General features: G+C 40.5%; 1 protein-coding gene across 2 annotated transcripts; it reads left to right on the top strand.

The window, feature by feature from the left end:
* Positions 1-303: 303 nt before the first annotated feature.
* Positions 304-14,566, top strand: LOC106935651 (synaptopodin 2-like protein). Of its 2 annotated transcripts, none has more exons than XM_015016222.1 (5): positions 304-1,069; positions 4,754-4,905; positions 4,988-5,287; positions 6,134-6,507; positions 11,738-14,566. In XM_015016222.1, exons 1-5 carry the CDS (start codon positions 968-970, stop codon positions 14,290-14,292), a joined length of 3,483 nt encoding a protein of 1,160 aa, XP_014871708.1. In that variant the 5' UTR covers positions 304-967; the 3' UTR covers positions 14,293-14,566. The 2 variants fall into 2 exon arrangements, with proteins under 2 accessions (XP_014871708.1, XP_014871709.1); XM_015016223.1 differs by having other exon boundaries at positions 4,754-4,941; positions 5,054-5,287.
* The last annotated feature ends 36 nt before the right edge of the window (positions 14,567-14,602 follow it).

The raw sequence follows: 14,602 nt of genomic DNA, 5'->3' as shown, positions 1-14,602 counted from the left end.
AATCCTGTGGCAAGGAAAGTTTGGTTGTGTTTATTTGTTTTTGTACACTGCAGCAATAGGGCAAGTCAAAGTGAAATAATAATAATACAACCAGAGAAAATGCACTGAATGAGTGATTTTTTAATTTATTTATCAAGTCGGTCATCAAATAATTTGTTATCCACACTTCAAAACAACTTGACTGAAAAGGTGCAGGCATTTACAACAAATTAAACTAAACTAAACTATATATATATATATATATATATATATATATATATATATATATATATATATATATATATATATATATATATATATATTATAGATGTTTTTATCCATTCTGCTTTACAAAATACCTCAAGCACAATTAGATTAGATGAAAAGCTCATGTAAAAGCGACTTTCAAGTGTTGCCACACATTCTTTGTTCAATTTAAACCAATTTAGGTCAGTCTAAGATGGACTGGGCTATTGTAAAACATAAATATGTTTTGATATCCAGTAGATACCAGTGTAGACCTGACTGTATTTCCATGGCACTGCACATTCTACTACAATAAATTACATTTTAAATTCAATAGATTTTTCTTTTTTTACCCCTCCTTTCATTGAAAATGATCCTGCAGGGAAAACGAGCAGAAATCTGCTCCACTGCTCCTCAACAGACTGAATGTGTTGAAGAGGTCAGGGCTGGTGGTTATTTCTGGAGTGTATATCAGCAAGCATCCCCTCCTGTATGTGGTGCTTGAGACTGACGTGGCAAGTGTCGAATCCACAGGAGGATGAGGGTCACCAACACTCACACGCTGAACCCCCCAACCCTCCACCCCACGCTGCATTCCAGCATTAGCAATGAAAGGGTGGGGTGATCTGGAGAGCGATCAGAGAGAGTGTCTGATACCTCCAGAGTGTGAGGAACTGAGGAAGAAGAGAACAGACTTCCCACACACATTCACATACACTCAGTCTGCGGTTTGGGAGCAGAGATGGTGGCGGAGGAGATCCTGGTCTGTCTCTCAGGAGGAGCTCCGTGGGGGTTCAGGCTGCAAGGAGGAGCGGAGCAGCAGAAGCCTCTACAGGTGGCAAAGGTACCGTGGTCAAAAAGCAAATATGTAAAAAACTGCTGTATATCTGGCAAGTTTAATGTGCTGAGCTGGTTTTGTGATTTTTAAACGTTTACAGTTTAAACTGAGATTGTAAAGAAAAGAAGTATGTTTTTCCACAGTTATTAATTATCATTGTTACAATAATTATAAAATAAATACAGAAAACATTATTTACAATATTTCTCCACCTCTTCAATGACGTAATAGAAACATATCAATTGACACACGTTTAAGTTTGTTTGTACAGTTGTGAAATGGCAAATATCTATCTATCTATATATCTGTCCTGTCTATCTATGAATAATCTGGATTCACATTGCTCAAAAAAGTGCAATGTTCTGCTGCAGATGAGCTTTTATCCTGGCTCCTATTTCACACAGCAGTGTTTGGCCAAGGTCCAGATTAATTTAAACTTCAGCTGTTGTACAGTTTTGTTTCTGGACCAGGGAACTGCTGGAGCACAGCTTTGTGAGGAGGGTTATGTTGCCTATACAGATGGAAAGAACCATCAAAAATGAGAAAAGACACTTTTTCAAAGAAGCCACTCTTTCATAAATAGCCTTCATAAATTATGTCCAACATTTGTGGACAGAATTTGTCTCCTTTCTGGTTTGATTGAGATGTAAAATAGAGATTCCTCTAGCCGCTTACAAAGTAGGCCTGTCACAATTACATGTTTTGCTGGACGATAAATTGTCCCAGTACTTATTATGATAAATGATAACATTGTTGTGTTGAGACCATTTTCAAGTAATATAATTGTAATAGTGGAGCAAAAATGCAAGAACACATTCTCAAAGATCAATATACTTTAAATTTTAATGAACATTTAAACACTGGAACTGAGAGATATATATAATATCCAAAATAAAGAAAACGACAGAAACAAGAAATAAAATAAATGACGAAGTCTCTGTAAACAAAACTATCTTTAAAAAAAGGGATAGTTGAGACCAAAACACTTAAGACTTTTATCATTCAGTTTTTGATAAAAAGAGAGAAAAAAAGAGAAAAACAATAAATCAAGCAAATGAAAATTATTGAGTTTCTTTTAATTTATCATGCGATTAATTGATGTTTGTTTATTGTGACAGGCAGAGTCTGTTTCAAAGTTTTAATATCAGTTTCATTCATTAATTGATAATGATTTGAAGATTGAACAAAATGACTGAGAAAAACTGTAATATGTATACAAACTCCTGAATTTGAGGAAAGTAGCGAAAAGTCTTTCTAAATTTAATTCCTATAAGTAATTTTGTCAATCCTAATTCTGATTTACAACAAAGTTCAGTCTGATTTACTGTAGCATCAGATTTAGCTAGGTGTTAGCATCATATCTAAATTAAAGTCAACAAGATTTATTTCTGGTCCATTATCTACCACTTTACACTTAAGAAAATTATGCAAATTATTCAGATCAAAATCACCACCAAGTACCACTAAAGGTAGAGTACCAAAGCTTGAGGGTCATTGACCTAATGAGCAAAATTATCCCTGGAAGCAGGAATGTGACCTCACCGACCCCGATGACAAAAGCCGACCAATCTCCTGCAAAATTTCCAAACTTCTTAAATTTAGACAGATTAGCTCTGAAACCAAATTTATCTGTGCAAACAGTATTTTCAGGCTGAGAAAATCACCTCAATTTGGAGTTAGGTGTGTGTGTTTCCTCTTAGTGTGTGTGCTATGTGTGGTCAGGCATACCTCAGATAAGCCCGGCTGAGAACGGAGCTCAAACGGATCAGAATAGCTCGTTTGAGAGCAGCTGGAGGCCGAGGATGGAAAAAACCAGACCTCTTGTTCTCACTCACACACACACACACTCACACACACACACACACACACACACACTCAGTACATAATCTTTTTTAAGCTTTTTATTTTGAAATTATTCACTTTGAGAGCGACGTGTTTTCCTTCACAGTAGAACCCGTCTCTCTCTGTCTAGGAATATTTTTGATTTTTTTGAGTCAGTTCTTATTTTGGAAATGTGGGCGGGGCATATGGTGAGTGACAGACATGCCCCCCTTGCTGCATGCAGCTGTTCAAATTCCCATTTTTATGACGCGTGCTCGTTCATTTGCCTTTAAAGCGTCTAAACCCAAACAGAAAAACTGGGCCAAGAGGCAGCCGTCTCAGGATGGCAAACAGTTCAAGTGGGTGCTTGAATGATCAACATTTTTCACTTTCAGCAGCCATGATAAGGTGTGTGTTTTAGTGTGTGTGTGAGTGCAGGGGAACAGATGGGACGACCTTATCGTCTACTTTTAGCTTCAAGTGTGACAGGAATGCTCACCATCTCGTCTAAACCCACCATCACCCCCACACCACCTCTAAAAACGGACTTCCTGAGGGTTCGATGACATCATTGACCTCAAGCTGCCACATATGATAAAACTGATCAATAGATTCAATTATTTTCTTTCAGTTTCTTTCAGCCTTTTAGGTATAAGGACAACATAAAAATCATCTGGTCTTTACAATGTTCTTAATCATGTTTAAACTTATCCAACAGATTGTCATTACATCGTCTGAATAGAGAGCATGTGTGAATAAAACTAAGTACGCAAAAGCAATAACTGCATGCATAACTTTACCAGTGTATCACATTGTTGGAATTTTGACCTGCTTTTCTTTACAACATTGCCTCATTTTATCAAAGTTTGTGGACATTTGACGTTGCATATCTCTTAAGTTTCAGGGCTATGATTTGATCTCTTCAGCGCCTCGATTGTTTTTTCTTTTCGTAGCCATTCTGTTATACATATTATTCTGTTTGAGATCTTTTCTTATGCTTTTGATGTTTGCCTCAAAGTCTAAGCACTGCAAGCTACCAAGCCCATATCATCACCCTTCCACCACTGTGCTTAACATTTGGAAGGAGGATTTTCTGCTGATATGTTTCAGGTTTTTTTCTAAAGATGGAGCTGTGCATTACGTCCAGTCAGCTCCTCTTTGCTCTCATTTGTCCAAAAGAAGTACTTGTGTGATTCAGACTAACATGTAACATTAAGTCAGCAGCCACATTCTTTAAAACGATATAAATAACCGATTTCAGTGCTGGCACAAAGCTGATAACAGGCTTATTGTTTCTGTGACAAAAATTCAACGCACATCAATACCATAATTACCATGGTTTAAAAAAAGTACAATCTCAGTGACAAAGTGCTGTCAAAATGGATGCTTCCCAGGAAGATTGGAAGCTCGTGTTTTTTCATCCATCTCTTGTCAAATGATAATTTTGAAAGGCTAATGTTTTGTCGTCACCGACAAGATGAATGTCTATGTCACATGTTCAAATTGAGCCGTATTGTGGTACTTAGTGAAGGAAGAATGTATAGAAATGGTCAGATTGGGTGCATTTAGGCACCAATATAAGCAAATAACTGATTTATAGTGATAAAAGAGTTGAGCCAAATAGAGAAGCTCTTTTATAATTTATTTGTAGTTCAAACATCCAGTTTTCCGTCCTCAACTGAGACTGTGCAGAGCTGCTGGACCTTCTCCTTCTCCTCATCAAAACGACTAAGCTTGTTAAGCTCCTAAGTAGCATGTCTCCTACATAAATCCACCTCGAGGTCTTTCAGGCTGCTTCTGCCAGTAGAAGACCTCTGGAAATACTAAAAGCCACTCCAGAGACTGCAGTAAACTCTTTTCTTTCTTTAGGTACGCAAGCGCAGCAAAGCCTGCCGAGCCGGACTGAAGGAGCACGATGAGCTGATTGCCATTGGTGACCAGATGTGTGCAGATCTTACACATGCTCAGGCCATGAGCCTAGTAGATAAGGAAACTTCCACACTGAACCTAAAAGTTAGAAGGTCGGAACATGGACCCAGTGATTTTTATCTGTACAGGTAAACAATGAAACCACATTTTGCCTTGATATTTGTTTTATTCCAGGAACCTCTCTGGATTTCTCTCTCTACCTTGTTCTGCTCGCTCTATTTCACCTCAATCATCCATCAGGGTTCTGTCTCCTCCTGCCACCGTCCTGAACAACAGCTCCTCCTTCCTCTCCCCCACCGAGTTATCCAGAGGCATTACTTCCCCCCCAGACAGCGAGGCGTACTACGGTGAAACAGACAGCGACGCAGACACACATTCACAAACGCACCAGCGACGCCAACGGCGACCGTCCCCTCATGCTCGCTCACCTTCGCGTTACGACAACCAAGAAGAGGAGACTTCTGAGATGAGCGGGTAAGAGAAGAACCAGAAGAGAAACTCCAAGACATTTACTATAAACTCCACTGCAAAAACACAAAATTTTACCAAGTCAGTCTAGTTTCCGGAGAAAATATTGTAGTGCCCTTGAAATAAGACAAAACTAACTTACAAGTAACATGTTTGAGTTTTACATCATGTTATAATGTCATTTCCTTATTAAAAACAAACCTGGAGTGATTATTTGATTCTTTCATGCATGTTTGAGAAATCCTTTAATCTCCATGGCAACCATTCAGCTGTGCAAAACACCTGGGTGGACAAAGCCCCGCCTTCTAGGCACAGCTCCTCCTCCAAGCTTCTGTCTCACAGAGCAGACGTCCCCGCGACTTGTGATGACTTCCTGAAGGCGGAGTCTCGGAAAGAGCCGGACTTTCTTAAAGAGACAGAAGCCAAATTTTAAGGCCTTGATTTACAAAGTCATATAATATACAGTGTGCTTTATTGCAACTGAAGGTAACATAACTACTTGATTGTGTTATAAAAAGATTCTACTTAGCTGGAAAACACATAATAATGCCTCTTTAAGAAATTAATTCCCTAATGTTGATTAAAAGTATTGATATCTGCCACTGGAACAAGACATTTTAACTTATAATATGAAAAAAAATGTCTTGTTTATATTACGGAATAACTGAATTAAAATAAGCTCCTACATCTTACAGAAAAGTTACTTTGTGAGTTAATTTTTGTCTTAAATCAAGTGTACTAAGATTGTTCCACTACAAACTATACCAACGATACTAAGTAAGATTTTGTGTTTTTGCAGTGTGAGCCATGGCAGATTGTGAAGTAAAATTCTGCATCTGTGTTTGATCCCAGGTATGAAAGTGCTACAGACGCAGGAGTTTCCACCCAGTGGCACGTTCAGGGTCTCACCAGCGTCCCTCGCAGAGAGTTCATCTACCTGCCCGACCCAGAGGAGAGATACACATCCGCTCACACCCTGACCCCTCACACCCTCACCCCAACCCCTGATCAGGGCCCGGTGGACGCAGAGGGAGAGGGGGACAGCGGCTTCCAGGAGACAGGGGGCTACATTACTCCAGCCTGCCCTCCTTTGGTGTCTCCTGAACGGGCCAAAGAGGCCTTGAAGTTGGGCTCCGGTCATCATCTGGTGCCCATGGTGGGACCGCAGCTCAGCCCGGTGAACGACGAACTCTCCACCAGCTACATGGACAAAGCTAGACAGGCCAGTGAGTATTATCCTAACGTAATTTGCTTTGAGCAAAATAAACCTGTTTTAGGTCTAGTTTAGATTTTCTGAAGATTTTACTCCTTAACATAGAAATGTTAAAACCAGGACGTCCAGGAAATTTGGAAACATAGGAAACATGATTTAAGTATCTTCTTCATCTGGATAAAACCTGACTAGAGGTTTCATACATCCATCTGTTATTTTAGTTTATTTTGAACAAATAAAGTACAGCTCAATTAAGAAAATAATAATAATGATAACAGTGCAGGAAGATTCAAATGCGCATTACTCTTATGTAAAATCATCTGTCTGTCCGTCTGTAATGAAATAACCCAATATTCTTTAATCTTGCCGCTCCTTTACTCTGCAGATCCTAAAACACAGTATAATTTTCTCCATCATGCTGTTAATTTATTTTCCAATAATATTTCCCTCAACATTTCATTTTATTTATTTAATCTCCCAGGAGTTTTTGTTCCGCTTTAGTTTTCTTGTGATTTATCTCTGAATTTGTTCAGAACTGCATGTTTAGGACTTTACTATTCAGCTGTAACAGGAGAAAACAACATCAGATAGACCACATTACAAAGAAAGTCCAAAAAATAAACATAACATTGTGGTTTTAAATCTTTTGCTCGATCGCCCTCTAGTGGCCGTCGCCTATTCCTGTCCAATCGTTTATACTTGCATGAAGTGAGACACACCAGACACCAGCAGAGGGATTCTCCACGTTCCCCCCTCATCCTCTCCTTAAAGTATTCTGGATATTTGCCTCGGTGGCTGTATTTATAGCTGCTGAAGCTTTCTGATTGAGAGAGCAGAGCCCTGATTTATAGACCAGCTTAATGTGTATATATGTGGACAGTGTGTGAATAACTGCTTATGTGCACATAAAACCAGATATAAATGTGCTTCTGTTCATTTAAATCTATTCAGGAGAGCTGATGTGGAGTGATTATTTGAATTTTATTCTATATTCTACTTAATGTGAAATTCTAGTTGTCTCTATCAGAGACAACTAGAGGGTAGGCAATGTAATTATAGGGAAGAGTGGATGAAATTCCCCAAAAGAGTGACAGATGAATATAAAAAGAGAAAATAAGTGCACCCCGCCTCTCGCCCTATGGCCCTAAATCAAGATTTGTATCATTTTTAAAAGTCTACTTTTTACAGACATGAGTTTCCAACTATGCCTATTGTATGTAAATATCTTTTTGGCTTAATTATTTTTCGGGTTTGGTATGCTCCTTGTCAATTTTCTATTTTTAAGAGTGCAGACTGAAGAGCATGCAAATGGTTATAAAGATTAGGTATTACAGATTAAATACCTTTTATTGTATAGGGTGGACACTCATGTTTATATGCATACCAGCGGTGGCAACACTGCTGCCAAGTCAATTGTGACATCATGCAGAACAAAGAACTAAAGATGGTGATGATAATAATTACAATAATATGATTCAGATTATCGTGTATTAAATCAGACAATTGTAAAATAATTAGAATTACGACACGTCCAGTGTTAGAAGAGAAAATAATCCTATTAAAGAAATGCAATACCAACAATACAACAACTAATAGGAGTAACATACTACTACTACTACTACTACTAATAATAATAATAGTTTATGGTTGTGTTTTATTTTGGATATTAAAAGTGTCTTTCAGTTCCAATGTTATTCCAAAGGTAAAATTTACTGGTCTTAGAGAGAGCAAACTTGCAATATTATGCCATAATGTATTACTTAAAAATGGTCTGAAAAGAACAAAATTATTGTTTATTATAATAATTTCTGGGACAATTTATTGTCCAGCAGAGTTTGTTATTGTGACAGTGTGTCTGTGATGGACTGGTGACCAGGTGTCCAGGATTTACCTGCCACTCAAATGGGTATTTGCACAGGATGAACATAATATTTAAACAGTCGTTTCAGTTTTTTTTGGTTTCATTTTGCCGAAAAATCCGCAAAATGATGCAATAGCAGAAGAGCTTTTAATCCTGACAAGCTTCCTCAAGATAGGAACTTCTTTGTTGAGGAACATCAGCAGACGTGTTTTCAATTCATAAATATTTTTTGCTGAACCTGTAAAGTGTTATTTCCACCTTCTTGGTTTGAGTCATAATTTCAACCGAGCTGACAGCTGATTAAACTGAATAACTATGCACTGACTGAGTTCCTGTTCCTGGAGGGAATGCTGCTGCAATGAACGAGCTGTCATCGGGTGCGAGAGCCCAAAGACGTGAATAACTTTAATGCAGGCTGAGGGCTTTACTACAGGACAAACGGTGGCCGTGCCACCAGAGATCTGCCCTTTCTCGTGTTACAAACACACACAGTGACTTTGGGTCCCAGATCACCGACTCTGTTGCAGAGTTTTGCGTCTTTGTGTACAACAGCGATGACTTACTGCTAACCTTCCGGCGACACGCTGCGTGTCACACAGACATATATACACAGTGATCTAAATACGAGGTGAGGGGTCTCCCGCTCTTTGTGTGTGTGTGTGTTCAGGACAGAGAGCAGACAGGTGTTTGAAGCCTGTCAGACAGGAATAGAGGGTTGACATCATGTGTTGCTTTGGGTTGCTGGAAACAGACAAAGGTCTTTACATGGGCTGAGCTCTCAGAACAGGAGACAGTGACTAAACGGGTCTCCACTCAGAGCTGATTTGGACTCTGTTGGGGTGTGTGTGGGAGGGTCCGAGGGACACACACTCACACACTTAGTGGTGAAATGAGGGACCTCACATCTCCTTTAGGTTCAGACAAAGGTGGACTCAGGGTTCCACACACTGTTTACACAGGTAAGGCTCATTATACTCTTGACTGACTTTCTTTTGGAGGTGAAATTTAGATGATCTATTTAAAAAAAAAAGAAACGTTTGTTGTGGTAATCTGTGAAGATTCTGTGATCAAATAAGTTTCTACCAAAATGATATAGGAGCGACATTTCCTATATCTTATTAAAAGTCACTGCAAACAATGAATGCAGATGTTATTAACTTTTATATTGAAACACCAGTTCCCAGCTCCATTTATTACAAGGACACAATTATTTTTGTTATTTGTTTTAGAAATGTATCCTTTTCCCCTGCACTGACTGGAATCCAGTATTGACCTACAGCAAACGTTTTGCTGTCAGGATAAAGATAATGATCATATTCATTTTACAATTAGTTGGTTTAATAAATCAATGTATCATATGTTGCCAGTTAGAGAGCTAAACTGCTCTCAAGCAGGAACAGTGGAAAAATATTTTGCTTTATTTTTGTCTGTCTTCACTACAAAGACAAAATCTTACCAAGTATTTTTGCTCTAGTTTCTACTGCAAATATTCTAGCCCCCTTACAATAAGACAAGAATAACTTACAAGTAACTTTTTAGCAAAATAAAGGAGCTTATTTTAGGTCAACAATAGCTTAATATTAATTTAAAAAAGACTTGTTTTTTCCCATTTCATAAGTGAAATAATTTGCCAGTGGAACTTGTACTTTTTATTAGTTTTGTCCTATTTAGATATGTGTACTTGAAACTAGACCATAAAATACTTGGTAAGAGTTTGTGTTTTGCAGTGCTAATGTTTTACATCATCAAGCAAATATAAATAATGAAGATAATCTGAGTAAAAACAAAATGCTGTTTTCTAAGAGACAAAATCTGGTTAATTGTGTGAAAAAGTATTTTTCCCTTAAACCTAATGTGTGGTCCTGCTGTTTTTGTGCTGAATGTTTACTCATTCAGCCACACTGAGGCGTTTTTCATCACAAATTTAAAGTCAAGCCATAACATCTTAATTAAATTAACTTTCAGACTTCGACTAGACCAATCCGAAGCCTTCATTTTGTTTGTTGTTTTGACTTGGTCTTGTGCTGGTTCACTTCAGATGGCTGTCTTGCTGAATAAACTAAGGGCTCTATGAACGATCCTTATATATTTAAGCATTTTGCAGGATTCTTCCTCAGGAGAGAAAAATTAATGGTTCTGTCAATTTCGCCAAATTAGTAGCAAGAGGTGGGAAGTCACTACTTTTACTCAATTATATTTACTTTTTGGAAAAAATGACTTTTTGGAGTAGCTTAACTATAATTGAGAAATGTTACTATGAAGAAGACGGCGTGCAGGGCCTCAGATGTTATTCTGATTTTTTTGTGATCTCCCTGTTGAGTGTTGAGTTTTCCTTTGGAGTAATTATTATAGGACTGGGAAGCTCCCATCACTTCTCCATTAGTGGATAATGAATTTCACTGTGGTTCACTTAAGTCTGAACACCTTAGAAATGACTTGCAACTCTTTCCAGACTATTAGATGCCAGTAATGTAGGATCTCATCTGTCCTTGAATTTATTTCATGTTTTTGTTTTACTTTTGGCCTCCTTCATGTTGTCAGAAAGGTTGTTTTCAAATCCTTTCTTAATTCTAGAGGTCATGTAGTAATAAAAAAAGGAGGCAGTTGCATTTTCACATAAATCTAGCACTTTTTCCCTTAAATTAAGTTTTCAATGTAAAAAGTTATCTTTGTCTGATATCAAGATTTGCTTGATGTTCTAAGACTTCAGTATGACATAAAAACAAATATTATGAGAGGGGCAACACATTTTCTGTACCCTTGTATGTGTTTCAATAATGTGTCACTCAAAAATATACACATGTTCAACACCAGCCAAAATAGTGAAATATCTAAAGCTGCATTTGACTGTGTTGGAATTCATTAAAAAAAAATAAAATAAAATAAGATTGTAATTCTGTAATTTCAAAGGGTGGCACATTTTCTGAAATCTACATTTAGAAAAGTCTTTCTAATCTGTCTTAAAACTTATATTTATCCGTCCTTCAGCATGTTCCCAAAACTAATTTACTGATTATCCAAACAGAGAGGAATATGTAAGCATATGGACACAATTTGGGAAGCAGATAGACTGTGATCTAATCTTCCCAGAGTGTGACTGAACATTGGAGAGCAGCAGGAATGCTTTGTTCTAAATCCACAACACGCTCTCCTGTCAGTCACTGCGAATGCTCATCCCAACCCCTAGCTGTGATGATACTGACTGAATCAGCCGCCACCAGCAGGCAGAGAGAACTATCAGACTGTTTTGCTTCCTTTATTTGTTGCCCGCTCCTTGTTTTGTATTAATCAGAACTCCCATTACTGCTTCTCCCCTGCATTTCTGCTCATTTCAGCAGATTTATTTTCGTCTCTCGCTTATTTTTTGCTTCCTGTCTTGCAGAGCTGCAGCGTGGAGAGAGCGTGGTGGAGAAACAGGTGAAAGAAGCCCGCACTAAATGCCGCTCTATTGCGTCTTTGCTGACTGATGCTCCCAACCCCAATTCGAAAGGGGTTCTTATGTTCAAGAAACGGCGGCAGAGAGCCAAGAAGTACACACTGACCTGCTTTGGGAAGGCTGAAGGAGACAGAGGAGGCGAAACAGAAGGGGAAACAGGAGGGGAGACAGAAGAGGAAGGAGGAGGAAGCTCAGTTTTAAGTGGCTCTGAGGTTGAGGAAGAAGGACTGTCTACGTCTTTTGACTCTACGTGGGATTCAGGTTATCTCGATCTGCTAGACAGGAGAAGCTCTGCCTGCCCGTCAACCACACCAACTACCCCAACAACACCAAGCGCCAACCACAGCGCAGAGGTGGACCACTCAGCTCATCTGACACCAGGACGTTTGCCTTCTGGAAATCAAAGCTTAGGGTTGGACATCTCGGGTTTGGAGAGTTCAGCCAGCGACAGTTTCACTAAACAACACATCAGTAACCATATGTCTCCTCCAGCTGTGGCTTTGACCAACGGGGGTTCAGTTGCCGTAAGTCAGGCGAGTGTGGTTCTGAGCCCACCCTCGGAGACACCCATACAAAGTCAAAATGGGCTCCACAGTAACTCTAATAACACAGCCCACTCTGATTTTGGTCCAAGCCCCAGCATGGACTCAATCAGTAACTCCAGTTTTAATCCTAATCCCGGCTTTCTGAACCGCACTGCACGGCCCTTCACCCCAGGAACAACCCCAAATCGTGCATCTGTGACCTCTGTGATGTTCCGACCTCCCCAGCCCAAACCCACACCGCTAACTATGGCTCCCAAGCCTGTTTCAGCAGTGTCCACCATGACAATCCCACCAACCCAACCTCCTCCAGGGCCAGATGCAAGAAGAGCGGTGTCCAGCACCTCTCTGTACATCCCTCCGAGAAATAACAACAGTAACTCTTCCCCTGCGCTTTATTCTCCTCCGTCAGCTCTTTCTTTGTCTTTCTCTCAGCCTCCTTCAACATTTTCCTCTCTTCCTGCAGCGCATGCTCCTTCCTCAACTCCACTTTCACCGTCTACAGATCAGTATTCTCCGATACACCCATCAATTGCTAAACCTTACCTTTGTTCTCCTGCTCCTACTTATCCACCGCCACACATTTCCTCTCTGAATCCATCTTCTGAGTTAGCTAAGGACTCCTTCCCTGCACCTCCTCTCCCTCAGCCGTCTCCATCTCCGTCTGTCCACCCAATAATCAACATAAGCGATGCAGCTTCCCCAACCGGGCATCCCCAGGCTCCTGCCAATGACTTAATGGCCACAAGAGAGCAACGCATTTCCGTCCCAGCCACTCGCACCGGCATCCTTCATGATGCACGCCGTCGTAGCAACAAGAAGCCAATGTTCAGTGCACTGCAAAGCAAAGATGTTTCTCCAAACCCAGACTTGCTGTCGATGGTGCAAAACATGGATGATCGTTGTGTAGGAAGAAGCCCATGTGTTGAGTCTGGAGTAGCGCCGAGTGGGGAGGCGGGTCATGAGTCGGGGCCTGAGGAAGACTGGCTGAGACTTGGTGCAGAAGCTTGTAACTTCATGCAGGCGCAGCGAGGACCAAAGCCCCCTGCTGTGGCTCCTAAACCACAAACCCCCCAGGTTCTGCAGCTCGCTGGAAAAGGAGGTCAGCTTTTTGCCCGCAGACAGAACAGGATGGATCGGTATGTTGTTGAGCGTTCTCCGTCTGTTGCTGCTGCACCTTACTCTCCAGCTCAGACCAGGGAACCCTCACCCACACCTTCCCTTCCTGCTGCATGGAAGTACTCACCTAACATTCGCGCCCCACCTCCAATCAACTACAACCCCCTACTGTCTCCGTCCTGCCCTCTGAAGGCCCAGAGGAAACCCGAGGTAGCAAAGCCAGGGACAAACAGACCCAAAGGGCACAAATCAGGCATCAAACCTGTTGACATAATGAGTCACCAGCCGTACCAGCTTAACTCCTCCCTGTTCAGCTATGGAGGTGGTGTTCCCCAGGATCCTTCCAATGCCAACGAGCAGAGAGGTGGTCCTCAAAAGACAGCACGGGTCTACGAGGTAAAGAGGTTCTCAACACCCCCGCCAACTGCCACAGGACCCACACCAAAAGTTATTGTACCTCGATCAGCCACCACTCTTGGAGAACCACTAAGGTACTCTGATGAGTTTACTCCACCCACTGCTGGAGCAATGCCCCATGAACCCCACCAGACTCCACCACAGCCTTGTCAGCCTCAGTGGGCCTCCTCCCCTCTGCCTCCTGCCCCCACTGCTCCTCTTCCTCAGCTCCCAACCTTCTCCTCACCTCCGGTTTCAATCCCTCCTCCGCAGGCCAACAGGAGTTTCAAGAGCGCCCCAGATCTAAGTCCTATGAGTCCCAGTAATTCCTCTTACCAGTCACCCGGTGGCTCCCAGCCCCCCAGGGTCCCCAGGCCTCGGTTCAGCACTTCTAACTTGGGCCTGCAACCTTGCATATGGCGTCCTGGATCCACCACACACTAAACAGATCTTCATCTGGACAAGAGGAATAAAAACTGTGGGGAAATGGAAAATAATTTTAAATCTTCTGGAATCACAGTATCTGTTTGCTTTGAAATCACATGTATCACATTTAATTAATTACCCAGTTCATGTTTGATTCTTCTGGTGAACATTAATTTAAAGGTGACCTATTGTGCTTCCTTTAACAGGTTACAAAACATGTTCATTACACAAAATCATTCTTATATATGAGAATGAACCATCTTTTGAAAAGGTTTGTTTTCCTGACACCAAAAAAAAAAAAAAAAAAAAAAAAAAAAAAAAGAAAAAA

This window comes from Poecilia latipinna, unplaced genomic scaffold (genome assembly GCF_001443285.1).
Source record: "Poecilia latipinna isolate Pla-1442-1.1 unplaced genomic scaffold, P_latipinna-1.0 Scaffold1994, whole genome shotgun sequence".
Taxonomy (NCBI): Eukaryota; Metazoa; Chordata; class Actinopteri; order Cyprinodontiformes; family Poeciliidae; genus Poecilia; species Poecilia latipinna.
The sequence above is the reverse complement of the archived record's forward strand: the minus strand, read 5'-3'. Positions and strand labels throughout refer to the sequence as shown.